This window comes from Onychostruthus taczanowskii, unplaced genomic scaffold (genome assembly GCF_017590055.1).
Source record: "Onychostruthus taczanowskii isolate IOZ18803 unplaced genomic scaffold, ASM1759005v1 scaffold38, whole genome shotgun sequence".
NCBI lineage: Eukaryota > Metazoa > Chordata > Aves > Passeriformes > Passeridae > Onychostruthus > Onychostruthus taczanowskii.
Window position 1 is genome coordinate 4169919 of NW_024501237.1, and position 22787 is coordinate 4192705.

The window sequence follows — 22787 nt, forward strand, 5'->3', positions numbered from 1 at the left end:
ACTAATAAAAGCCATGCATCAAATGTCTGCATATGTGTGTGCTCACATGTACCGTGCATATATGTGAGCAGGGAGGAGGAGAGAAAGGGAACAATGTGGGGGTGAAAATGCCAGAGGCCATTGTGGATACTATATTTATCTTGGCTTCCTTGCAAGTTTACATCTTGCTTCACTCTTCAGGTGAAATGGAAATAAACACTGGTTTTTCTGCATGTGTGATGCCGTTTATTCAAAACCCTGCTGAAGCACCTCCACGCAGAGGTACTGGCTCGTGCTCCCAACTAAGGAACACAAAGGCACCTACCCTGTGTAATTTGTCCTTACACAAACACGCCCTGCACTCTGATCTTTGAGACAAAAAGTGTGTCAACTGTTCTGTCTACAAAATAAGACCCAGCATATGGGAACAGCACTCATCTCCGTGCAGAGCAAGCACTTATTCATGGATGCAACAGTGGAAGTGGCAGTTGGCCTCATGAGCATGCACTGCATGGGAATTAGTTGGTTTCATAATATGGTGTGGGAGAAAGTGACTTACAAAAGTCTTCTCATGCCTCTCCTATTACCACTTCTAAAGCTTTAAAGCTGTCAGCTCTTCTCCCACTTTAGTTGGTGCCATTCTCAGCTCCCCTGGGAATGGGCCAGACATACCTATTTGGAGTTTCACCTGCCAAGCTAAGAGAAATCAGTTTCAAAGCAGAAGTACAAGTGTTGGGGGGTCATTTATACATTACCACTGGATCTTGAAGACAAACAAAGCAGAGCTCCACAACAGATGTGAAATGAGAGCGTGAGCCGTGTTTGTGCTTTCAGGCACTGCAGTGACAGAGGGGGAAGGAAAAGCTCTCTCTATCATAAGATCTCTTGTTGCAAGGTTTATAACACCTAAGGACAAGCAGAAATGTGCCAGAATGGCAAAAGAGTAAGGGCCAAAATGCCTGTGTTTATCTTGTTTCTGCTAAGACCAGGGTGGACACAGAAAGATTTAAGTGTCATTCAGAAACAGCTAATCCTTAAAAACCAATTGGACCTACTCTGCTCCCACATTCAGTGAAGGAAAAAATGCTGCCTGCTCTGTTAACATATCTGTTTGCATCATCAGCTCAGGCACATGCCTCATATCACACTCTGGTTTTGTAAAACCCAATACTCCTTATTTTCACATAGATTTGTTTTTATACAGCTCTACGTTATCTGGAACTGCTACTAACACCAAACAGAATAAAATATCAGTGGTTCCAAACTCAGCCAGCTGGAGTCTGATACACAGCAGGAACACCTGGACACCCATGGAGCAGGGGTGCACACAAAACCAGCAGGTACTTCAGGCTTACCAAGGGGACAGGCTCCTAGGGGACTGCCAAAAGGAGCATTTCCCCATTCCTCTCCCAGGATGACTGGAAAGCAGTCTGCCCCAAAGCTGACAGAACAGTCCACAGCTCAGAAACAGCCCCACAATACTGTGTTCCACTGTCTACCTGTTCACTTCAACCTGCACATTTAGACATGGGATATCTGGACTAGGGGAAAAAGGTATTTATGGCTGGGAAGACGCTGCAGGAATCCTTGAAGTCAAGGTGGCCAAAGTATTTTTGCCAGTGTACTTGGCGAAGAAAGCTGCAGAATACAAAAGCTGGCTCATGAGGCTATGCTAATATTAGCAGTAACTTGGAATTGGGAAAATGTGAGCCAAAAGGTCAAGGGAGCTAGGAACTTCAAACTAAGTTCTTCTAAAAAAGAAAATAACATAAAAAATTGAGAGTGTAGTAGCAGAAGAAAAGTGAACTGACTCAGCTGTGTGCACAGAGTCAGGTCAAGACAGGCTGCATAAGGATGCTTGGTAGAATGAGTAAAAGAAATGAACAGTCCTCATTTTTGGGGGGTGACGGCAAGCCCCTTTAGGACTTAAATATTTAAAAAGGCTTTGTGCTTATTTTCTTAGTGTCATGGCAAGCTGGCAGAAATATGCAACAGAGCATATATAAAAGTATTCTCTCCGGGGAGAGAAGGGGAAACTTGCACATTTGTGCTGTTAAACACAACCAGCTTCTCCAGCTTTTCTTCTGTAGTATCACAGTTGTGCCCTGAGTTCATACACTTCCAACAGAAAGCACAGCAGTGTGTTATGACTTATGTGGGAAGTTGCTTTCTACAAATACAAGAGTAACTGTCCTGAATGCAAGCTCATTTATTAGTCCAAGCTCAGTTTCGTAGAACATTTGGCTGGAAAAGACCAATGTCATTTAATCTATGTTCTGCTCCAAGGCAGGATTAACTCCAGCTATTTAATTCCCATCTGAGGCTTGTCTACAATGATAGGAGGTTGAAGACATCAATAGGCAACATATTCCAAAGCTGAACTGTTTTACACTAGACAGGTTTCCCTGATTGTTAGCTTAAATCATCATCACTGTAACAAAGTCCTTCCCTTTACAAAGTCCACTGTGACAGAGTCACTTTCTTCCTTTTATGCATTTGAAGATCACTGCAGTATTTCAGTTATCTTCCCTCAACAATGCCAACTGCCTCAATCTACCTCTGGGGTCATGTTTTTGAGGTCTATGATCATTCATGGCACTCTCTTCTCATTTCTTTCCAGTTAGTCCACATAATTTTTGAATTGTGGAGCCCAATACCTTGTGCAAATATCAAAAGCCGTAACATTCTCAAGCCACACAACTTTTGCTGCTTCCCTGCAACCCACAGGACCCTGTCTGAAAGGAAGGTAGCTTAGTTTAGTATGCTATGTATTTCACAAAGCTATGGCACTGTTACTCATTTCCTTGTTCTTCCTCCACTTTTAAAATAATTTATTTAATGACTTGGTTCAGTAGTCTTCTACAAAATGAAGTTCAAACTCACTGATCTATAATTCCTCATCCCCTCCTAATTTCCACTGTAAAAAGAGACATTTTGTTTGACTTTTCCTTGTCTTCCAGGAACTCCTCCACTTCCCACAGACTTTCAAAGGCACTTGCTAACAGTTCTGCAGCACAGGCTTGGCTGAAGCAAAGAGCCCTGAGGTGAATTTTGCTCTACCAAACCAACCTGGAAAACATCTAAGTCCCAACTTGTTCTTCCCCTGTTTCTGGCTGAGCTCTTACCTTTGTCATTGACACTAGCTGTGCTCCTCTTTCACAGATACACTCTTGCAAAGAGTCAGATATTCAGTCACATGGGCTTTACCAAACATCTGTTTTTATAATCTGAAAACAATCCACTTGTGTCCCTGACTGAGCATAATGGATGAAACAATAGCAAGTGGCTGTAAGCATTTCTGATTTAACAGTATTTCCTGAATATCCATCAGAACATTCTATTATCACTATGGGGTCATAAGTGACAAATATCTCTATGATGTTTTGATAAATGAATGCCAAGAAATAAAGCTATCCAAAGTATCTGCAGACTTCAACACATACATTTTGCTCATGTTAAGCAAAAGAGTATTGTCTATTTGTGATTTCTGAATACACTATGTCCTCTATTTGTGATTTCTGAATACACTATGTCCTTTGATTTTTAATTGTACATCCCAGCTTTAAGATGTAAGATTTTACTGTCAAACTGGGCAGATACACCTAGTCATGTCTTCAGAAACAAACCTGAAATTTTATCAGCATTGGATTAGGCAACAGAACTGAATAAGAACAGAAAGAAAAAGACAGCTTTCCACAAGTCAGGCAGTCTTACTCTGCAACTACTAAAATCTCAGCTGAGAAGATTGCATTCTCTGCCCTGTAGGAAGCACTAATTTCACCTGTGCAAGAATATTGTCCTACTATTAGTATCATACTGGTAGCAGTACTTGTCACATTAAACCCAAAACCATTTAAGCAGAAAAACCAGCAACTTAACCAATTTTTTTTTCAACACAGCAAGGCATGAATGTTTTGCTCACAAGCTTATCTCCTGACTTACCCAGGGTGAGGGATTTGTGGGTGGAACAGAAAACGATAGCCACTGTGTCTGCTGGTGTGAAAGTAGAGTTATTCCTACAAAACAAAAGAGTTTTAATAACCTCTGATAGCAAAAACCTTCTTAAAACAGCATCTATCAAAATTATTACTTTGAGGATCCATACACACGTTCACATCACTTTGATCAGTCTGGTGACAGAAATAATTCCACACATAAATGAACAGTAGTGCTTGATTTATTTTTTTTTTTTTTAGCAGAATTGTTTCTCTGTTGTGGCAAGCTCTCTAATGAATACACTCCCATGTGAAGGATAGAAATTTTGAAGAAATGGTGTGTAGGACACAACTTTATTCCAGCCAAGTTTATTTTGTCAAACACACAAAAATGTCACAGCAGGAGCCACTTGCCTCCACAAAAGAAGAGAAAATGACCTATTATTTCTTTTTCTAGTATGGAACAGTAACAAAATGCTCAGTTTGGACAATATATTGAGTCTGCACTAAGGAGTTTGCTTCCACTTCAGAGAAAAACTATATCTAAGGGTTTAAACATCGGGACTAAGGCCAGGAGGGTTGGGAAAATGACATATATATATGTAGAGAGAGAGAGAGAGATATGACTGGCCAATGGATCACTCTTTGCTCTAAATTAGGAGTAATTCTATGAGATCCTAAATATTTACCATACTGAGTTGGTTACTGCTTAAGGTATTTTACATGTCACAGTTGGGGCATATCTTCCACCCAGGTTAGGTCTAGCAGTCCAGAAGTTATTTAAAAATGCCTTTTAAGGCCAGGATATGATCTTGTCACAGAGAAATTTTCTTGTGGCACTAAAAAAGCCTAAGTAGCTCTAAGACACTGTACCCTTCTTTGTGATTCTCCCTTATGGATATTGTTTAATTTATATAAAGCATATGCTTGGAGTCTGATGTATTGTGGCACTCTCCTTTCAGCAGAGTGCTGCTAAACAAATATTCCAGTAAGCCCAAGTGAGAGGACAGCTGTGGCTATTCCAACCAGCGCCAGTGATGCCCTGAGTCACTGGCTAACACCATTCTTACAGTACTAGTTTTTGAGAAGTGAATGTACAATTGCCTTTCCTGGTTGATACTTTAAAAAAGAAAAGAAAAAAAAAAAGCTCTACCAAACATCAGTTCAGGACAGCTGTATTTTAAGAATCACCATACAAATGTAGCAAATTTGACATATATAGAGAAGAGTGAATTGCCAGCACAGCAAATGTATCTTGAGATGTAAAAAGTCAAACTGAGTTCTCTCTCTCATATGTCATCAGCATGTCTGCAGGGCAAATTATACCTTCAGTGACATCTGTGCAAATCCATTTTTTTCAGTGGATGAGGTATAGCAGTGATTGATTGAGATTTAACAACTCTGTAATTAACACACAAGAAAGGACAGAATTCAGGTCCTGCTCTCTTAGCCTATGATGCTCTAACAGAGAAAATGCAGTAAGGACAATATGAAATATCAAAATGAGGTCACCCCTATTCAGAAACCTGCCTTTATACATTTGCATAAACTTTGTCACCCAAACCAAAGACATCACACAAAAGAAATATTCAAAGGTTGGGATTCAGCACATTCATTTACCTTGTGGAGAAGAGGAAAGTCAAAAACATGAAGCTCATCTGAACAGAAAATACTGAAAGAGAAACAAGCTAAAATTAGACCACAATTGTAATTACCATGTCCATGCCTTTTGTTCCCATACTGCAGGTCAGAAATGAGGCTGGACCAAGTCTATCCAGAGAAAGCCACTGACAGACAACCTTTAAAGAGTGCCTGGAAGAACAACACAGATCATTGTATCCAGGGAAGCCAGAATTAATGTTATGGCTGCAAAAGTTCTTCCTGGGGTAGATCCTCTGAATCAAGTATTTCTTGACACAATGAATGGCAGGAATTAGTGCATATGCTGCACATCTCTTTGCACAAGTTTTGCTTATTGGGTTGACAACATAAAATCTGTCAGACATGCTCTGGTTCCTGGGCATTTAGACTTGCTATTTTACAGGAGAAAGCACAGTGTGTAAGGATGATCAAAAAAACCATTCCCAGAACTGGGTATATAAATCATGATCATTCATGGGGAGAGGAAGAGAAGATCATCATAGATGTTTGAATTCTCTCTGAGACAAAGGCTAATTCCTGGGCTGGGCATTGTGTGTCAGACGTTTCCTTCAAGCTCAGTCAGCTCTCTAAGTGCAGGTGGTTGTGAGCATCCCAGGGGGAGCTCTTCTCTCTGCCAGCTCTGCTGACACCCACAGGGGCTCTGGGGGGCACAGAGCCCACCCTTGGACTGCAGAGATACAAGGAGCAGCTTCCATGAGTAGCTGCAGAGACCGAGCATCAGCATGGGGAATCCCCACAAGGCTGAAGGAGAGACCCTGTGACTGCACAGGCCTTTTCTGAGTTTGAGGGTTTTGGGGGAAAGGCTTTTACTTGCAGCAGAATCTGGGGTGGGTCCTCTCCCTTCTCCTTGCAAAATTTGTGAATGCTGACATGCCCCATAGGGCAGTGCAAGTCAAGACAATGCATTTGATTTTGACCCCAGTTTACAACTGGGAAACATGGCAGGGATATTAGCTATTACCAGTGACATTTTCTATTCTCCTACATACATTTCCTAGAATGTATAAATGTCACCTCAGCATGCACTTAATTCCTCCTTCATGAACTAAAGGACCAATCAATTTTTCCTGAATTATAATTTTTCTCCAACGAAGTACATTAATTTAATATGCACAGAAAAAAACAATCCCTTATTACACATAATTCTGTAAAGCAATAAGCATATGTTGCTACCAATTATTCCTCGTGAATATTTTGCTGTGGCTAGAATATTAGCATAAAAATTACATACAAACATTAATCAGCAGAATAACAAACTCAGTTTCACCTCAAACTCCTCATGCTAGTTTCACTTCCTGGTGTAACACAATACACACATCCAGCTGACACATCCAATGGTGATACAGAAATTTCTTTTGGAATACAATGTGCATACCCATCACCAAAACTTCCTTGGTTCTTGGTTTTATAAATATTCCAGAAAAAAATCCCCAACCAATTGTCTAATATGTTCCAATGCTTATGTTAATGCTCTTACTAAGAAATTCCAGTAATGCCCACTGGCAATGAACACGTAGATATGACTTTCAGTGTATTCCACAGCAAACATTTCGTTCCACATGGCACAAGTACAGAGTTGTCTTGAAGAGAAATAAAGGGCAAGCAAGGCAGCAGAAGCAAACACAATACCTCAACTGTTCTAGGAAGAACATGTCTTCTTGAAATAAAAAAGGAACTTTTTTTTTTCCAAAGTAGTGGTCAGCAGAGTGCCATAAAATTACTTCATTCTGGGTTTCTCTGCACATTGAGTTGAAAATCTCTGTACTATTCTTTTTTGCTGACAACTTTGCACTGATTTAAGTGCAAGATTCTTCTTGGGTGCCAGTGCAAAGTATTTATTCCATTTTGGAAAAAAGCTCCATAGCATTGCTTCCTACTCCTTTGCTTTCAGAATGAAACATTTATATTGTACCACTTATAATTCCATGTATTATTTTACACAGGTATAGTGTTTCATAATCCCAAAAAAACCCCACATTTAGGAGAGAATTAAGATCTGATGCACAAAGGACAGGGGCAAATTTCCTACTGGCTATAGCAGAGGTCAGATTTGTAGAAGATACATGATTTTTATTAGACAGAAGCATATGCAGACACACGACCCAAAGTAGGTGATAGTGTGATCTCTTGAAATCTAACAGTTTTAGAGTATGAGATGTGATTTATACTGAAGCATACTGTAGTTACCTCTCCTCCATGCAAATTGAAACTCCTGTCTGTGGACAGTCTGAAGCAAGATGGGAATTCCCTGCTGGGAGAGGAGACAGTGCCTGTACAGCACTGCCTTTCCCTTAGAGGGAGGGAGGGAGGGATCTGCAAGCGTGTGTTTCCAGCTGATGGCAGGGATACAAGCAGCCTATTCTCACGTGGATGTTATTTAAGGCTGAATGACCTGAGTGCTTCTAAAAGAAACTCTAAGAAATGTGCTCATCCACAGAAACAGATCAACACATTCAAACTCCCAACTAGTTTCTAGGGTTATAACATGCTAAGGAAGAGCAGTTTAAAAATTATAACAGTGCTTCTGAGTAACAGCTCAACCCCAAATCTTTTGTTGCTGTTTGGAATGCGACATCTGTGTATTTTATGGCTGTTCAAAAACAAAGAAGGCAAAACCAGAATGCCAATTAATCTTTGTAAAGTACTACTATGCCCTTTCAGAAAGGAAACAGGCCACAGAGCAACCTCAGGCACACCTAAATAGCAGGGTTCTTTCCTCTCTAAATGCTTACTCAAATCCCTAAATGCATCCAGCTCCTAAGAAGTTTGGCAATCTGGTTTACTAGATGCTTTAGAAACTCTAACACCGTGCCAGGACACAGCTCCCCCACTACAAGTAGCTTGTTACAGACCTGAAACAAAAAAAAAAAAAAGTCACTTTAGGGCTGAACTTACTTATGAACACGATTATAATCAAGCTAAATTTATCCAGATCAATATTTGGATTGGCAAAAGTATCGCAGAAGGTTGTGTAGATGATCATCAGGAGCACACAGCTGCTGATAGCACCAAATGGAGGCTTCTTCCTTTCAAGCCAGTCCTTGATGTATCTTCGGACAATCTGAAACACAGAAACCAACAGGTTGTCTCTTTTCAAAGATGCAGGGAGCCAAGTTGGGCATCACAAAGTGAATCTGACAGCGGAAAGACACAAAGAGAAGAGAGTAATTTGGATGACGGCCACAGTGGATTTCAAAGCTTCCCTGCCACACAACTCTTCTTCTGGGGAATTTAACATTTGTAGTGCAACTTCCACTGGGCGTCCATAATGAGAGTATATTTTCAAGTGCATTCAAATCCATCCTTAATCATGCCAAATGTTCTTTGCTAGCTGTCACTGAGACATGCCCATTAAGCCTCCCCAAAGTTTATCTCCTCTGCTGATACTAATGGATGTATGTAATTATCACAGTCCCCTTTGCATCAACAGACAATTCCAAGTGCAACTTTGGGAATCTTAAAAATCTGACATCTTCAGGAATTTCATGACGGTGGATAATCGAAAGTGATCCATGGAACATTTTAATATTTAAATAGCCAGCGATGCACCAGAAGTTTTTAATTAAATTATAACTCAAGCTTGAAAAGCAAAAGTGCATGTGTTGTGGGAGTTTAAATAATTCAAACTCTGAATATCTGGAGTTTTTGTAAATCCAAAGACAAATGCCATTTGCGCGCTTTTAGAATACCAGAATTAACACATGAAAACAAGGAAACCCATTGTACTTAGCAGAACTTTTGCACTTTCAGGAAATAGAATATGAAGCAGTTTTTCAAGAATTTTTTAGAAACAACTATAAATTTTAAAGCAACCTCAACATTCAAATTATGCTGAATACCATAGCACTAAGCCTCACCAAATACAATGCATCTATTTTAGTCCTGCCTGGGGAGTCGCTTTTAGTTTTTCTGTTTACTTTATATGGTTTGAAAAAACTTTTTAAAGCTTTAATTGTACAGCTGCAACTTGTGTTAATTTTTCAGCAATCACATTATCTTGCCTAATTTCTCCTGAGGCCTCCTGATGTTCTCTGTTACCACACTCTTTTGGAAATCACAGCTCAGGATCGTGAAGCGCTTCTTCCAAAGGGCTCCAAAGGTTTCTCGCGACCTTCCCTTAGTGGTGCCACTAGCAAACATCACCACCATTGGTTTAATAACACAGAAAATCTTAGAGGTATTCAGGATTAATATCAGGCCATCATCACCAATGCTACCATAGGACCCTTTCACACAACAAATGCCAAAGCCATGGAATCAAGCTGCTCTCAGTTTTCCTCACTGCTTTCCTGGCTTGTTTGCAAGCTTCTCAGCAGGGAAGTCCTGAAGCAGCTATCCCAGTCACCACAGCAGTGAGACTCCATCAGGGCACACACTAAAACTTTGGCACATGGGCTTCATGCCAAGCTAAGCAGGCTGAAGATCAGCACTCACCTCCCAGCACTTGTGGGCTTCCTGCTGATGAAAAATAACATATTTGCAGGAAAATATCTAAGGGAATGCTCAACACCCCAGTGAAAGCACTGAACTTCAAAATGTCAACTTGCCAGATGTTAAGGAGAGAAAATAACAAAAAATATAAGGCCAGACTTCTGAAAGAGCCTCCACTGGAACTCCTTCAGCCACTGGGCAGGAATAAGACACTGCACTGATGAAAGAGACACAAGAAAGTGAAGACATGCAGAGACCAATGTGAGAGACATCCAATGGGAAGTTCAGATAAGTTTAATTCTGAGCAAATTTGGGACTGTAATTATCAGAAGCAAAAAGTAAAGCCTTGCACTTCTGAAGTGAGCAGTTTTTTTTTTTTTAACAAAGTTTAAAAAAATCCTATTATCCCTTAAATAGTCACATTGGGGAAAAAGAAAAACTACTTAAGGCCACCTATTAATTTATGGTCCTTCCAGAAGATTTATACTGAAAGTAACGAGATGTTGAAAAAAAAAAGATGGCTCATTATACCATGGTACAATTTCTAGTAGAAGTATTTAATCCAAAAACTACAAACCTGTACCTGTTTAGGGACTGATTATAACAGACAAGACAATAACATTATACACATATTTATCCTTGACTGATATAGAAGAGAAATAAAAAATATTTTAAAAATGAAACTGCAAGTATTTCCTCAGAATCTTCAATTGAGTGATATCTTCTTTAAATATTCACCTCTATCTACCCTGGAATTTTTGTGAATCAACTCCCATAAATACCAGTACAGCTTCTTACTGCACATTATATTTTTTTTTTTTAAAATTACATAGTCAGACCGTGAAGAACTAAATTGTAACTTCAGGAAATCATCTAATCAACACAGTGTCATGCTAAATGTGCACAAAACACAGATAAAATACATTTTCTCTAAAACAGAATATACATTTTGATCTTCTCACAAGGTTCAACATGATCTATAATTCCAGAGGTCAATTCAGCTTATAATCACTGATTCAAGGTAACCTAAATTATTGTATAACTTGATGGGAGAAATATAACCCTACAGAAGCTCATGTCAGCTGATTCACTTTGACTGAAAAACAATCCATTTGTTATTCATGCCTGGCAGAGCTGCTTCAGGACAAGGATGCTTTGAAAGCCTTTTAATTCTTAACCCAATTCTATAACTTTTCAGGGTAAATAAGGAACTAGAAAAAAAACAAAATTGTGAATATTTGTAGGGAAATAATCATGAATGCCACAAATACAAGAAAGACAACATGCATTCAGAGCCTGGGCTGAGATACTAAAGCTTCACTTGTCTGAAACACAGCAAAAGCTAACACAGTCATGTTTGAACGTTAATATAAACCACAGGTATCCAAAATAGATGCATCCCGTCAATGGAAAAGAGCAAAAAGGTGATGCATTGGGTTTTGTGGCAAGGTTTGGTAGCAGCTGCCAGAAGCTTCCCTTGTGACTGGTAGAGCCAGTAGCCAGCTCCGAGGTGGATCCAGCCCTGGCCAAGGCTGAGCTCAGCAGTGATGCTGGTAGTGATGCTCTGCAGATCTTCATGCAGATTCAAATGCCAGCCCCAAAGCTCAGGGAAAGGCTGACCCAGAGGTTGCACATGAAAGAACATGAAGGTGAATCCTTCCCTCAAACTGCAGTTTAGTGGGGAAAACAGCGGGAGAGAAGCAAAGCTTTGGAGTAGGTGATATTTTATAAATAATCTGCCTGATAAACTCACAGAAAAGTTAGACAATAAAAGAACATAAATGTGTCCAGCAGGCAAGCACCTCCTGAAGACTACATTCTGGCAACCTCCAAAGGTTTTGGAAAGGCATCAGCTCAAATTTGCTTCAAAACACAGTTTCAGGCTCAAACTTTCCTCTTGCCCAGGATTTAATTTTTAACAACAAAGAAATGTAATTACACTTGAGTTAACAGTAGTGTCCCCATTTCAATTGAGTTCTCCTACCAGAATAGTTATATCCACAGTATTTTTCCTGCAGACTGCTCTGTATCCTGCCATAACCTTCTTGTCTAAACACCAACCTTCCTAAGCAAACAGGCTCACTGCTCTAATGCTTATTCCACTTAACATCCTTGGGCAAAGAAACATGATCTGCTGCTCCAGGAAAGCAGGCAAACAGTGCTCATCTGTTATTAGATCACACATGAAAATAGCAGTAGGTGTGTTACAGGAAAACAGTTCACTTCTCTAATTGTACCTTCAAAACAGTCACACCGTATGCCCAGAGGAATCTGTCAGTAAAATACAGCTAGACTGTTTCTACCTGTCTGCCCAAGTGCTGGACACACAAGGTAAAAAATGCAATAAACAATGTTATACGTTAATGTTCATTATTAATTGAGCTAAATAGGGCAAGGAGCTCCCCCCCCCCAACCTTGTACGGACTGGAGTAATTTCTGACATTAGTCATGCAGTACAACTTCTAAAAATTATCTACATCTGTAACTTATTTGTTTATTAAACCCAAGAATTTTAAAAAAACCCAAAAAACAAACCCAAAGAGCCCAAACCCAAAACCCCCCAAGGAAATGGATAGGAATCACCTTTTCTGTTTCCATTATACACAAGAGCCTCTCTTGGTATTTACATCATTATGTAAAATAGATTTTTCCTAATTCTACCAATTATTTTGGACTGACCTCCCCTTTAACAGAATTTATAGTGGTTTTACTGCACTTCTGCTCCTTTTTATTGTGTATTGGTATGTTATTCTAAATACTTGGAAAACCACCTGGGACTTTACCATCTCAACAAAGGAACACAAGTCACCTTTTCCTTGTGTTCAAACACATGAGTAAACAAGCTGAAACTGCTGGATTATCACCACACCTAAATGCAGCAGTTACCTTACTAAATTTTTTCTTCTAGGGCAAGATTCTTAAGTCAGTCTTAATTAATATTATTACTACTTATAGCAACAGACTTATGCAATGAAGTCTAAAATACAAAATTTTCTTTTGAAAATCTTTGAGTCAGGGTAGATATTTTCAACAGTCCTGTAATTTTTCCATATCTCTTATATAGTGATGGTAAACCAAGAAAGACAATTGCGGGGAATATTGGGAACTAGGTCAGTGAAGTCTGTAAAATATGAAAGGTGAGAAAATTTGAACAAAAAAAAAAAAAAAAAGAAAGAAAATCAACTAAGATGACAGCAACTGTAAAAACCAGTGTAAAGAATCAAATCCTGGAATGGAAGAGAGATTAACTGGGTTGTATAAAAATATAAATGAAATAAGATGCTAAGATGGACATCATTCACAGATTTCTACAGCATAACCAGCCCCCACATATACAAGGTCTGCATGCCAGTTCAAATGCACAGACTCTTTTATAAAGCAAAACTTGCACCACCTCAGCCAGACCCTGTCCTGATATTTTTAGAGGGGGTTTTACCTCTGTGGAGGCATAAATTCCCACCTTTTCCTGAATACTGCTGTAAAGGTTCAGATTTTGTGATGGCTCACCTGCTTTCCTAGGACATCATCAAATGTCAAATCTATCCTTACGCTACAGAGTGTGCAATCTAATGTTTGTTTTCTGAAAACAGTGTGTGAAAAAACCATTTTTGCAATCTGAGAAAGAAAAATCTTTTTCTATAAGCATCTTGCTTTTTTCCCCCTCAGCCTAGCAAACTCCCCTAAAAGCTATCTTACTCCATTATGTCAGTCAGCTTACTCACAAGAGGTAGCTCCTGACACATATACACTTTTAAAGCAAGGTATAAAAGCCACATGAGGTCATTTTCAAAATTAAGTTTCACAGTTTGGAGCAATTTGTAACTGTTGTTTTAAAACTTTATAAACAGGTGTAAAGTGGTAAAAATGTGAAGGGTGTTGGCAGTATCAGTACCTTTCCTTCATATTTTGCATTCTGTGGAAAGGAGGCTCTGTTCCCTGCTGAGTCAGGTCTTAGTAGGGAGTGAAGTGTGTTCTGAGTGCTGTTTATCCATTCTTTGGTCCTCTGCAAAAAGCTCCTGGAGAGCTCATCTCCAGGGTACCTCTCCTCCCTGCAGCTCTCCTGGACTTTGAAGAGAATAAGGTTTCCTTCCATGTGGATTTCATTTACAAGAAGAGACAGATTTGACATTGTTCCCCCCTCTTTTTTTGATAACAGTTCCGTTAATTTTTCTTTCCCCCACCTTAATTAAATAGTTCCTTCTACTTCCTATCAATTTCCACCTATCTTCCCCTTTCCATTTCTCATTCTTTAAAAATAAATACCTTGCTAAGCTTTTTAGTTTCAATTTCACTTACAACTTGTATAGCAACCTAGCACCCTTTTAGACTTGTGTTGATAAGCACAGCTCCCAAATGCTGATAGGGCTCCTCTGGAACATTCTGGGCAACGATGCAGAAGGCACTTAAGATCCTTTACTTGTAGGACATCAAGGTTTTTTTTGTGTGTGACCAGATTTAGTGTGGATTTCTGTACAACTGGTTTAATGTTATAGATTTGGGAAGAAGAACTACATAGAATCATAACATTAATTTTAGCTTTAGTTAAGGTCTGTTTAATGTGAAGTGCCCACTTTACGCTGGCAGACAAATTACCAATGGGGCAACTAGAGAATGCATGAATGATAATGTACAGACAAGCTTTTTATTATTTATTCATAGAAAACAGTGGGTTTTGGTGTGCTGCTTTGAAAAATGTTCAAACTAGTAGAATATAATGAAAGCACAGTGAAAATTCTATTTCATTAACATTTAATCATAAATCGCTCTTTAATATAAAACATAAAATAAAAGTCTGTCATAAGCACTTAGGTGTAGGGAACAGAGAAAGTCTGCAAAAAGGGGAAAGGAAACATTGAGGTGGGTTTCACTGTTCCTGTTATCTGTCACTTCAGAAGAAAAAAATAAGCAAAGAAACAACAGTCTCCAGCTAAATCTCACAACTGGTCATGAAGAAACTGCTTGGATATTTCTCAAAATTGTACATTTTGATGGCTAAAAGTATTACCAATATCTATGGGCAGGGAAACAATGATTGTAGCAAAAGCACAACAGCTCAAGATCAGCAATCTTACCCAGGACTCCACTACCCAGATGAAAAATAATGAGAACTTCAAGTTGCCAGAGCAGATTCAAAAATCTTTTCCATGAAATATCTATTACCATGTTTATTGTATAACAAGTATTCTCAAATTCCCCTTAGAGGTATACAAGAGTGATGCACAAATAACAAGCTCTTACCCACTACAGATCTTCAAGGCTTATAGGAAATTAGATCTTTATAAAATACTATAGATTATGTCCCTTTTCGAGACCTCTTGTCAGAGGGGTCTTATCCATTACTCTACAAATACAAATGCAATATTATACTATCAATACTGATTTGAGCAACAGCAGCCTGTCAATTAGCAGAACACATCTGTAGACACTGAGGACACAGGCTACAACATTTTTTAGGTTCAGACAACCTGCACATCTCTGACAAAGAACAGAGCAATTCTTATTGGGGACCATCTATCAATCACTGCCATCTGTGAGACTCAGTGCCTTTCTGATAACATGGTATCTTCTTCCTCCTTTAACAGCTTTCTTTCCCTAAAGAATAATCCACCACCTGAGCAGAGCCCGTACCTGCAGCCCTTTACACATTTCAATGTCAGCAGTTAGAAGATCATGTTTGACTCCTGTCAATAGTAGTCCTAAAAAGCTAAAAAAACTGTTCTAAAAACAGAGGAAAATAAGCATCAATTACACTATTGTGACTTCTTTCTCCCAGCCATCATAAAAAATTCTGACAAGGCAGCCAAGCAGCCAAAACTCTTGATATGTTTTGCCATAAAGCAAACAAAAAACTCCAAACAAAACAAATCTAAAAGCACCTTTTTATGTGCTTTGCTTATATCCCAGAGGCTGCTCAAACAGCCAGCTCTGCAGCCTGCTCAGGAAATGAGCATTTAGGTAACACAGGTTTTCCCAGAGGCAAGATTTTTTTTAAAGGAAAAGAAAGCCCTTGGAGAATGCTTCATTTAAGCAGCCTCCTCTGTTTTACAGTAATATGGTTCGAGCATAAAGCCCCCACTGATCACAGATGAGTTAGGAAGGCTGAGGAGAGGCAATCCTCCAAGCAGGCAGGTTTCAAGCTTGAGGGTTTTTTTCCTCCCAGTCAAGCTCTTTGTTACCAGGACACCTTACCAAGCATTCTTCCACTGACTTTTCTGCTGAACAGTATGGCTGCATGTGGTAAGGAATTGATGTTGTGGGCATGGAATTATAAATTCCAGTTAATTGCTGAAGGCGTCATTCAGGAATTGTGGGCCATTATCCCCTAACACATCTGGAAGCCCAGAGGGAGTGACCTGTGATTCACAAATATGTCCCTGTGCCACTGCCGGGCAACATCTCAGTGATGAGTCAGTGGTGATCTATGAACAAAGGGCAAAACTTCCCATTTAACTGGAGCAGATGAAGGGCAAGCAGACCTATAATTGGATCTCTTGGCATCAGTCCTTTTCTTCCTTATTGTCTTCCCTGACTCCTGCCCATTACTTTTGGATATCCACCTTCAGAAATGGCTTCTATTCATTCCTCTCTGGGCAGGTTGGTTTACCTTTGTACAGCTCTGTCTAACCAAGACAATCACTGTAAAGTACTGGCATTTCTGATCTGTAGCTTTCATTAGCATTTCTTCTCTTCCACATCCTCTGAACAAATATAGTCAAGTGCAGTAACTCCAGAAACAAAGTCTTTATGCTTAGAAGAATCAACTTTTGCTGATCTTTCACTTCCAGAAATTGCTTCAAAGACTTTTAAAGAAGAATCATCCTATTTCTTGTTGAAGTGTATTTGTAAAAACACAAGCTATTAATTTGTCATGGGTTTACACAAGCTTTAAGATGCTTTATTTTTTTCTTTCAGTCTTTATCAGAACTCCTAAATCTCATCTCAATCAGAATCACAATTCTGATTTTGGTCTTGTGATCACACAGAGCACTTATTTCGTATGCCTACTGCTCCATTCATGATACTCAGCCTTATCACTTCTATCAGCTGAAAGAACACCCAACTCCTCCAATTAGCTGACATATCAATTTCCTGTAACATCTTTCCAAAGTAACATTCCATTATATACACAGATGAAAGTTCTCTTGAAATTTTGCCAACACTTTGTCCAGCAGTCTACTATCAGCTTTGGGGTTATTACACTGGAGCACACATGCTGATACTCCATGGCTATAGGACACTTTATTGCTAAATTGCTGCGCATTTGTTATCTAGAAATGCCCACCTAAGGCTTCCAACTAACAGCTTCCAGTGTTTGGACCTTTCAGAAGAGGATTCAAGTACTTTGCTTGTCTGCTTTTGGTGGGCACTTAATTGTGATGAGGTATGAATGCAATACAGAGATAGGATAATCTGCAACACTTTGTCCTAATTAATAAGGAAGCTCTTTAGCATTTAATTCAAAGCATGAGAACAGTTCCACAGCCTTCAGGGACACAGAGCTAATGTCCATTTTCCAGATGATATGGTTGCAAGAGGTTACACAGGTACTGATGCTGATGACTACTGTCATGCTTATCATGCTTGTCCCTTTATTAGACTTCAATGTGTGTTTTTAATCAAAAGAAACTTCACCAGGAATTTGTTAAGTTTCAGTACATGCTGATTTTTAAATGTGCAATTATAGTTTGATAAAACACTGATTGACTGTCCTATGTAGCACAGGCAATGGCAGACATTCTTAACCTGCTGCTTAATCTTGTCCAGGATGCTCCTTTACAGACTCTGCTCTCATTTGCCTGTATTTTAACCATGCCTTCCATTTCAAACTCTGCTTTAGGCTGACAAAATTCAGAAGGTTCCAGCTGAACCTGGAGCTCAGCTGGATACTAGAATGAGCTACAAGTCCCACTCACGTGCCCTCTGTGCATCCCAAGTGCCTGAGAACAACAAATACTTACAAATAAGTAAAAATTAGACTTGAGGTGTCTTAGTGTCCAAGAGCAGTGACAACAATTATGACAACTTTTGGTCTTACTATTGTGATTTCCCACCATGACATGGGAGAAAAAATAACTAATATTAACACTTGTGAACAAACAGACACTACAGAGACAAGGATCACAGAAAACCTTATACATGCAATTAGCATTTTTTACATTCAGTGGAAGTTTTCTATCATAAGCCATGGAAAATAAGGCTTTGTGTGAACATATGAACAAAGAGTACAAAATTAACTGTTCATTTCACAAATACCTTCCACCCAGTGTAACATGATAGAGAAATCATGTAAAAATAGTTGGCAGTTGTGCCACTAAACCCCTTACTGCAAAGCATAAGCAAAATGGCTCGAATAGCCTTAATTTGATGATTTCTTAACTTGTGACCACTTAGCCTTTATATGTTTATTAATGTGGAGGTTTTTTTATTCCTGTAATTATTAGTAGATACTACACAGGGAGGAAGGACTTCCTTCACCCCCAGGCAAAGGGTATGTGACAAAAGGACTGTGTAATATTCTCAAAGCTCATTTGTATGGGGCTGAAATTTCTCACAGCCTGGGCTACCATTTTTCCCACTTTATGTTCAGGAGCTCCCTCCTCACTCTGCAGCAGCGTGTGTTTGTGGTAGTGAGGGACAGATGCTCAATCTCAACAAAGATCAATGTGGCTCCAGGGAGCACTGTAGCATCTTTTTCCTGATATTAGACTTCACTATCCTGAGGCTGTTCCTATGTGGCAGCTTATCAGGTTGCCAGTCTGTCTTTAAGATAGCTCTCTTTATCTTGTTTTTTTAAATAAGAATGTATATTTAAAAGACATACCTGTCCAATAATAAGAGGGACTACAACAGTCATAAAGAGCTGCGAGAATATGGATGTAAAAGGCACAGAGGAGGATGATCCAAGCTACAAAAAAAAGATAAACCATTAACATTGCACTTTTTCTTAGTATCTGCAAATTTCATGCACAGATATCACATATTAATATGCATTCTATTTTACACATAAAAACTGGGAACTATGTGCACTGGAAGTAGCTGCACATGTTTAAGAGTTAAGTCACAATAAAGCATTTAGTGTTCCACAAAACAGAGGTAAACCAATCTCTGATTATTTTATAACCTAGGGTAATATTTCCATCAATATTCATTTAATTGAAAACCTGCTACACATATATGCCAAGTAAATTATATAAGCATTTGTAGGATGATAGTCTAAAGAGACAGGGAGTGAATCCTCCTAACTAAACAGTTAGCTTGACTTACTTTACCATTTATGCAAACATCAAACAACAGAAGTCAGTGTAGTTATTTCAATAAATAAATGAAAATAACGAAATAGTGAAGAAAACACTCACATGTTTTATTTCAGTGCTGTCTAAAAAGAGATATACTAGAAGTATAGAACTATTCTTTCATTAAGAAAACTGAACTGACAGTCTTAGTCTTCAAATAGGTGATCTCTCTAACAATAACTGTAAATGCTACAAGTATATATTTTTAAAGATGTTGGTAGAAAACAGGAACACACACAGTCAGTAGGGATTTTGGAACCTGCTTCAGAAAGTTTAGGAAAATATACAGTATTTTTTACATTCTGACTGGACTTGTTTTAGGCTAGGTAATTGGAAAGTTTCCTTTAATGTAATTTCACACCTCTTTAACAGGAATGGAATACACATTAAGAAACATACACTAAGGAGACTGAATAGCATTGTCAGAGCTCCCATAGACAGCCACTTGCTTCACAATGAGGCAAAGGACACAGCATTAAGGTTTTCACACATCCTCTCTATTTTCTATCTTACACTTCACTTTAAAGATTCTCAAAACGACAACAGAATACACCATCTTTTTGGCACCATCTAAATGACGCTGATTTCCTAAAGCATTCTTACAAACATTGTTCTCATAAATTATACTTTTCACACTTACCTTCCTTTTCCAAGCTACCTTCCTGACAGACAAGGTGATCATGCAATCTACTAACTTTCTATAAGCCTGCCTTGAAAAATCAACACATGGCCATACAAATGGGTTTGGCATAAAACAAGATTCTTCATGAATTTGAAGAACAGAAAAATCAGAAATTTTATATAGTGAAGTACTTTAATTTATGCAGAAATGTATGACTGCACTGCTTTTTTTGTACCTGTACATTTGTACATGCACCGTTTGGGAAATGGGCAAACACACCTGTGCGGGATGTCTCTGGGCAAACTGAGCTTCTGGCGCAGGCAAATGGCCTCAGATTTCACATGTCCCTTGCTGAACACCCTCTGGGTGGAGAGTCTCAGGAGGAACATGCAGGATCTGGCTGTTTCCTATGTGCTACCTGAACTGGCAACATCAGCTAAGACTCAGTCTGAGCGCTTAACAAAGGACAGCAGCTCATCGTCATCTTCACCTCCAGCTTCAATGACGTGGGCACCTGAGAATTTTGGTCTGCAGCTAGGGACTCAGTGAGCCTAAATTCCCCACGGAGATGAGAGAGAAGTAAAAGCTTGCATAGGAAGATTCAGACCACCCACAAATACCCAAAGTCTGGCAGAGCAGCCACATTCCCAAGGGACACAGGGCATTCTGAGTGTTTCCCTACAGAGAGCACAGACCTCCATCATCCCACTCATCATCTCCTTGTTGTTTTAATTCTTGTTAAGGAGCTTCTGAAATTTTAAAAAGTTCTCAGTTTTTCAAATTGTATTTGGACTTATTGTTATGTGCTGAGGAGCTAAAAGCATTACTTACTGTGTATTCCAGGAAGCCTTTTCAAGTGAAAGTGAAGATTTTTGAACTTTAAAATCTGCCTGGGCCACAGAGGAGTCAGTCTAAGCAAGCCAGGACACTTGAACAGCTTCACAGAACTACAACACTTTGGCACTGACTCCTGTGCTTTTCTATAAAAATGTTGATTGGACTTTGCTCACTACTTTTAAGCTTTATGCTCAGTGGATGCATAATCAGTTTCTAAGTCAAGAATGAAAAACTATTCAACAGGACTCAACAGACTGTCAAAAAAGGCATAGTCTTGGTGGCTTTTTAAAATGCTGCTTCAAACTATTAGGAATTTTTAATTATATATACTTTGTGTATATATAAGGATATGTTCTGCTTTGGATGTGGGGCTTTTGGTATTTGTTTTGTTGTGTTTTTTAGATAATTACAAACTGAATTAAAGGGGCTGATGCTACATCTTCAAACAGACTTCTAAACTTCGTTTCCTTTCTGTATATTTTGACAATATATTCAGTGGGCTGCTTTTTATCAAAATCTGTTAGATTATATCTATCAACTCTTGTATTACCTCACCCTTAAATCTATTTCCTGAGAAAGACAGAAGATATAGGCTGAAGAGAAGGCATGAACTTCTCAATCACACAGAAAATAAAGACATTTTTAAACCAGACTCTGGACATACAGTGGCTAACCACAAAGAAACAAAAATACTAAAGAACCCAAAGCTAATAGAGGCATACTTTGACCAGGGCCTTCTCAACATTTTTAGCATGAAAACTCATCAGGCTCACAGCTCTAAGTGTCCCATGGACTCTCAGACATTGCCTGGGCTCCAGGGTTCCTTTGAACTATCTTTTGGATATGTTGGCCACACTTGTTTTGAGAAAGAGAAGTGAGAATTGAGGAAACAAAAACCTTGATATAATGTTAATCAAACCTTCTTACACACTTACAAAATGCAAATATTCTGTCCAAATGAATAAATAGGACTTCACTCAGGTTTTAGTTGGATCAAGCTAAGTTCTGTGCTCCATTTGCTGTGATTAAAGTTGTTTTTTGTGGGTTTTTTTTTTTTTTTTTTTTTTTTTTTTTAAAAAAAAAATTTTTAATTGTTGGGTTTTTTAAACTGTGCTCCATTTGCTGTGATTAAAGTTGTTTTTTGTGGGTTTTTTTTTTTTTTTTTTTTTTTTTTTTTTTTAAGAACTAACTATCTAGATGATGTGCATTGTACAGAAATTAGTATTAGGCTGATTTTATTAGGCTGAAATTATTAGTAGGCTGATTATCTTTGGCTGCCCTCCTTGTTACAATAATCTCTATGCCTAAAAATGAACCTTTCTTCAATGGCAAACAGATGTACTGTAAGAACTGCCACAAAAACATAATAAAATCAAACTGCTGATTTATAGCTGAAAAAACACCATCACTACCTGACTGGAATGACGTATGGAAGATAAAATGCATCACGTAATGAAAAAGGAATCACAAATTTCATGCCACCATATTGTCCATGCTTCTTTAGGAACATTTTTTAAAGTTTGATATTGTGAAAATATTGTTACACACCATTCCGGATTAGCAGCATTTCAGTTAAAGTTTAGTAATAAGCCAGCCCTGCTTTAATGGACTCACTATTCAAGAAAAGACCCTGAGAATTCTTGATTGGGCAAAGACACTTTTCACTTAAATAATCTGAGTGATTTCAGCAGGGTAACTCAGATAAGCAGAAAGATAATTCCAGGCAAATCTTCCCAAACAATTCTGTCACCATGCAGTACTTCAAACCTGACCTGCAGCATTCATGCTAATTTAGTCCTAGACCTTTCTTCTCAAGAGACTGCCTGTTTTATAAAAACCCAACAAATAATTTAGTGGGTTTCTTTATGAGTTTGTGGTAGAAACACTGGCTTATCCTTAATTAAAAGGCTATATTTAACTGGATATGGTAAAAAAACAAAGAGCAAAACCCAAACTTCCTTGCATAAAAAACAAGACAATTCCATCTCCCAGCCTAGACTGTCTGCACAAGCCAGAGGTTCCATTCTC

General features: G+C 38.7%; 1 protein-coding gene across 1 annotated transcript in view; it reads right to left on the reverse strand.

The window, feature by feature from the left end:
• SLC10A7 (solute carrier family 10 member 7) overlaps positions 1 to 22787 on the reverse strand; it is a 140635-nt gene that overhangs the window by 18558 nt on the left and 99290 nt on the right. The window contains exons 7-10 of the mRNA XM_041412199.1: positions 18829 to 18912; positions 8472 to 8637; positions 5535 to 5586; positions 3922 to 3995 (exon numbers count right to left, since the gene is read on the reverse strand). Coding sequence (XP_041268133.1) covers positions 3922 to 3995; positions 5535 to 5586; positions 8472 to 8637; positions 18829 to 18912 — 376 coding nt within the window. The remainder of the gene's footprint in view (positions 1 to 3921; positions 3996 to 5534; positions 5587 to 8471; positions 8638 to 18828; positions 18913 to 22787) is intronic.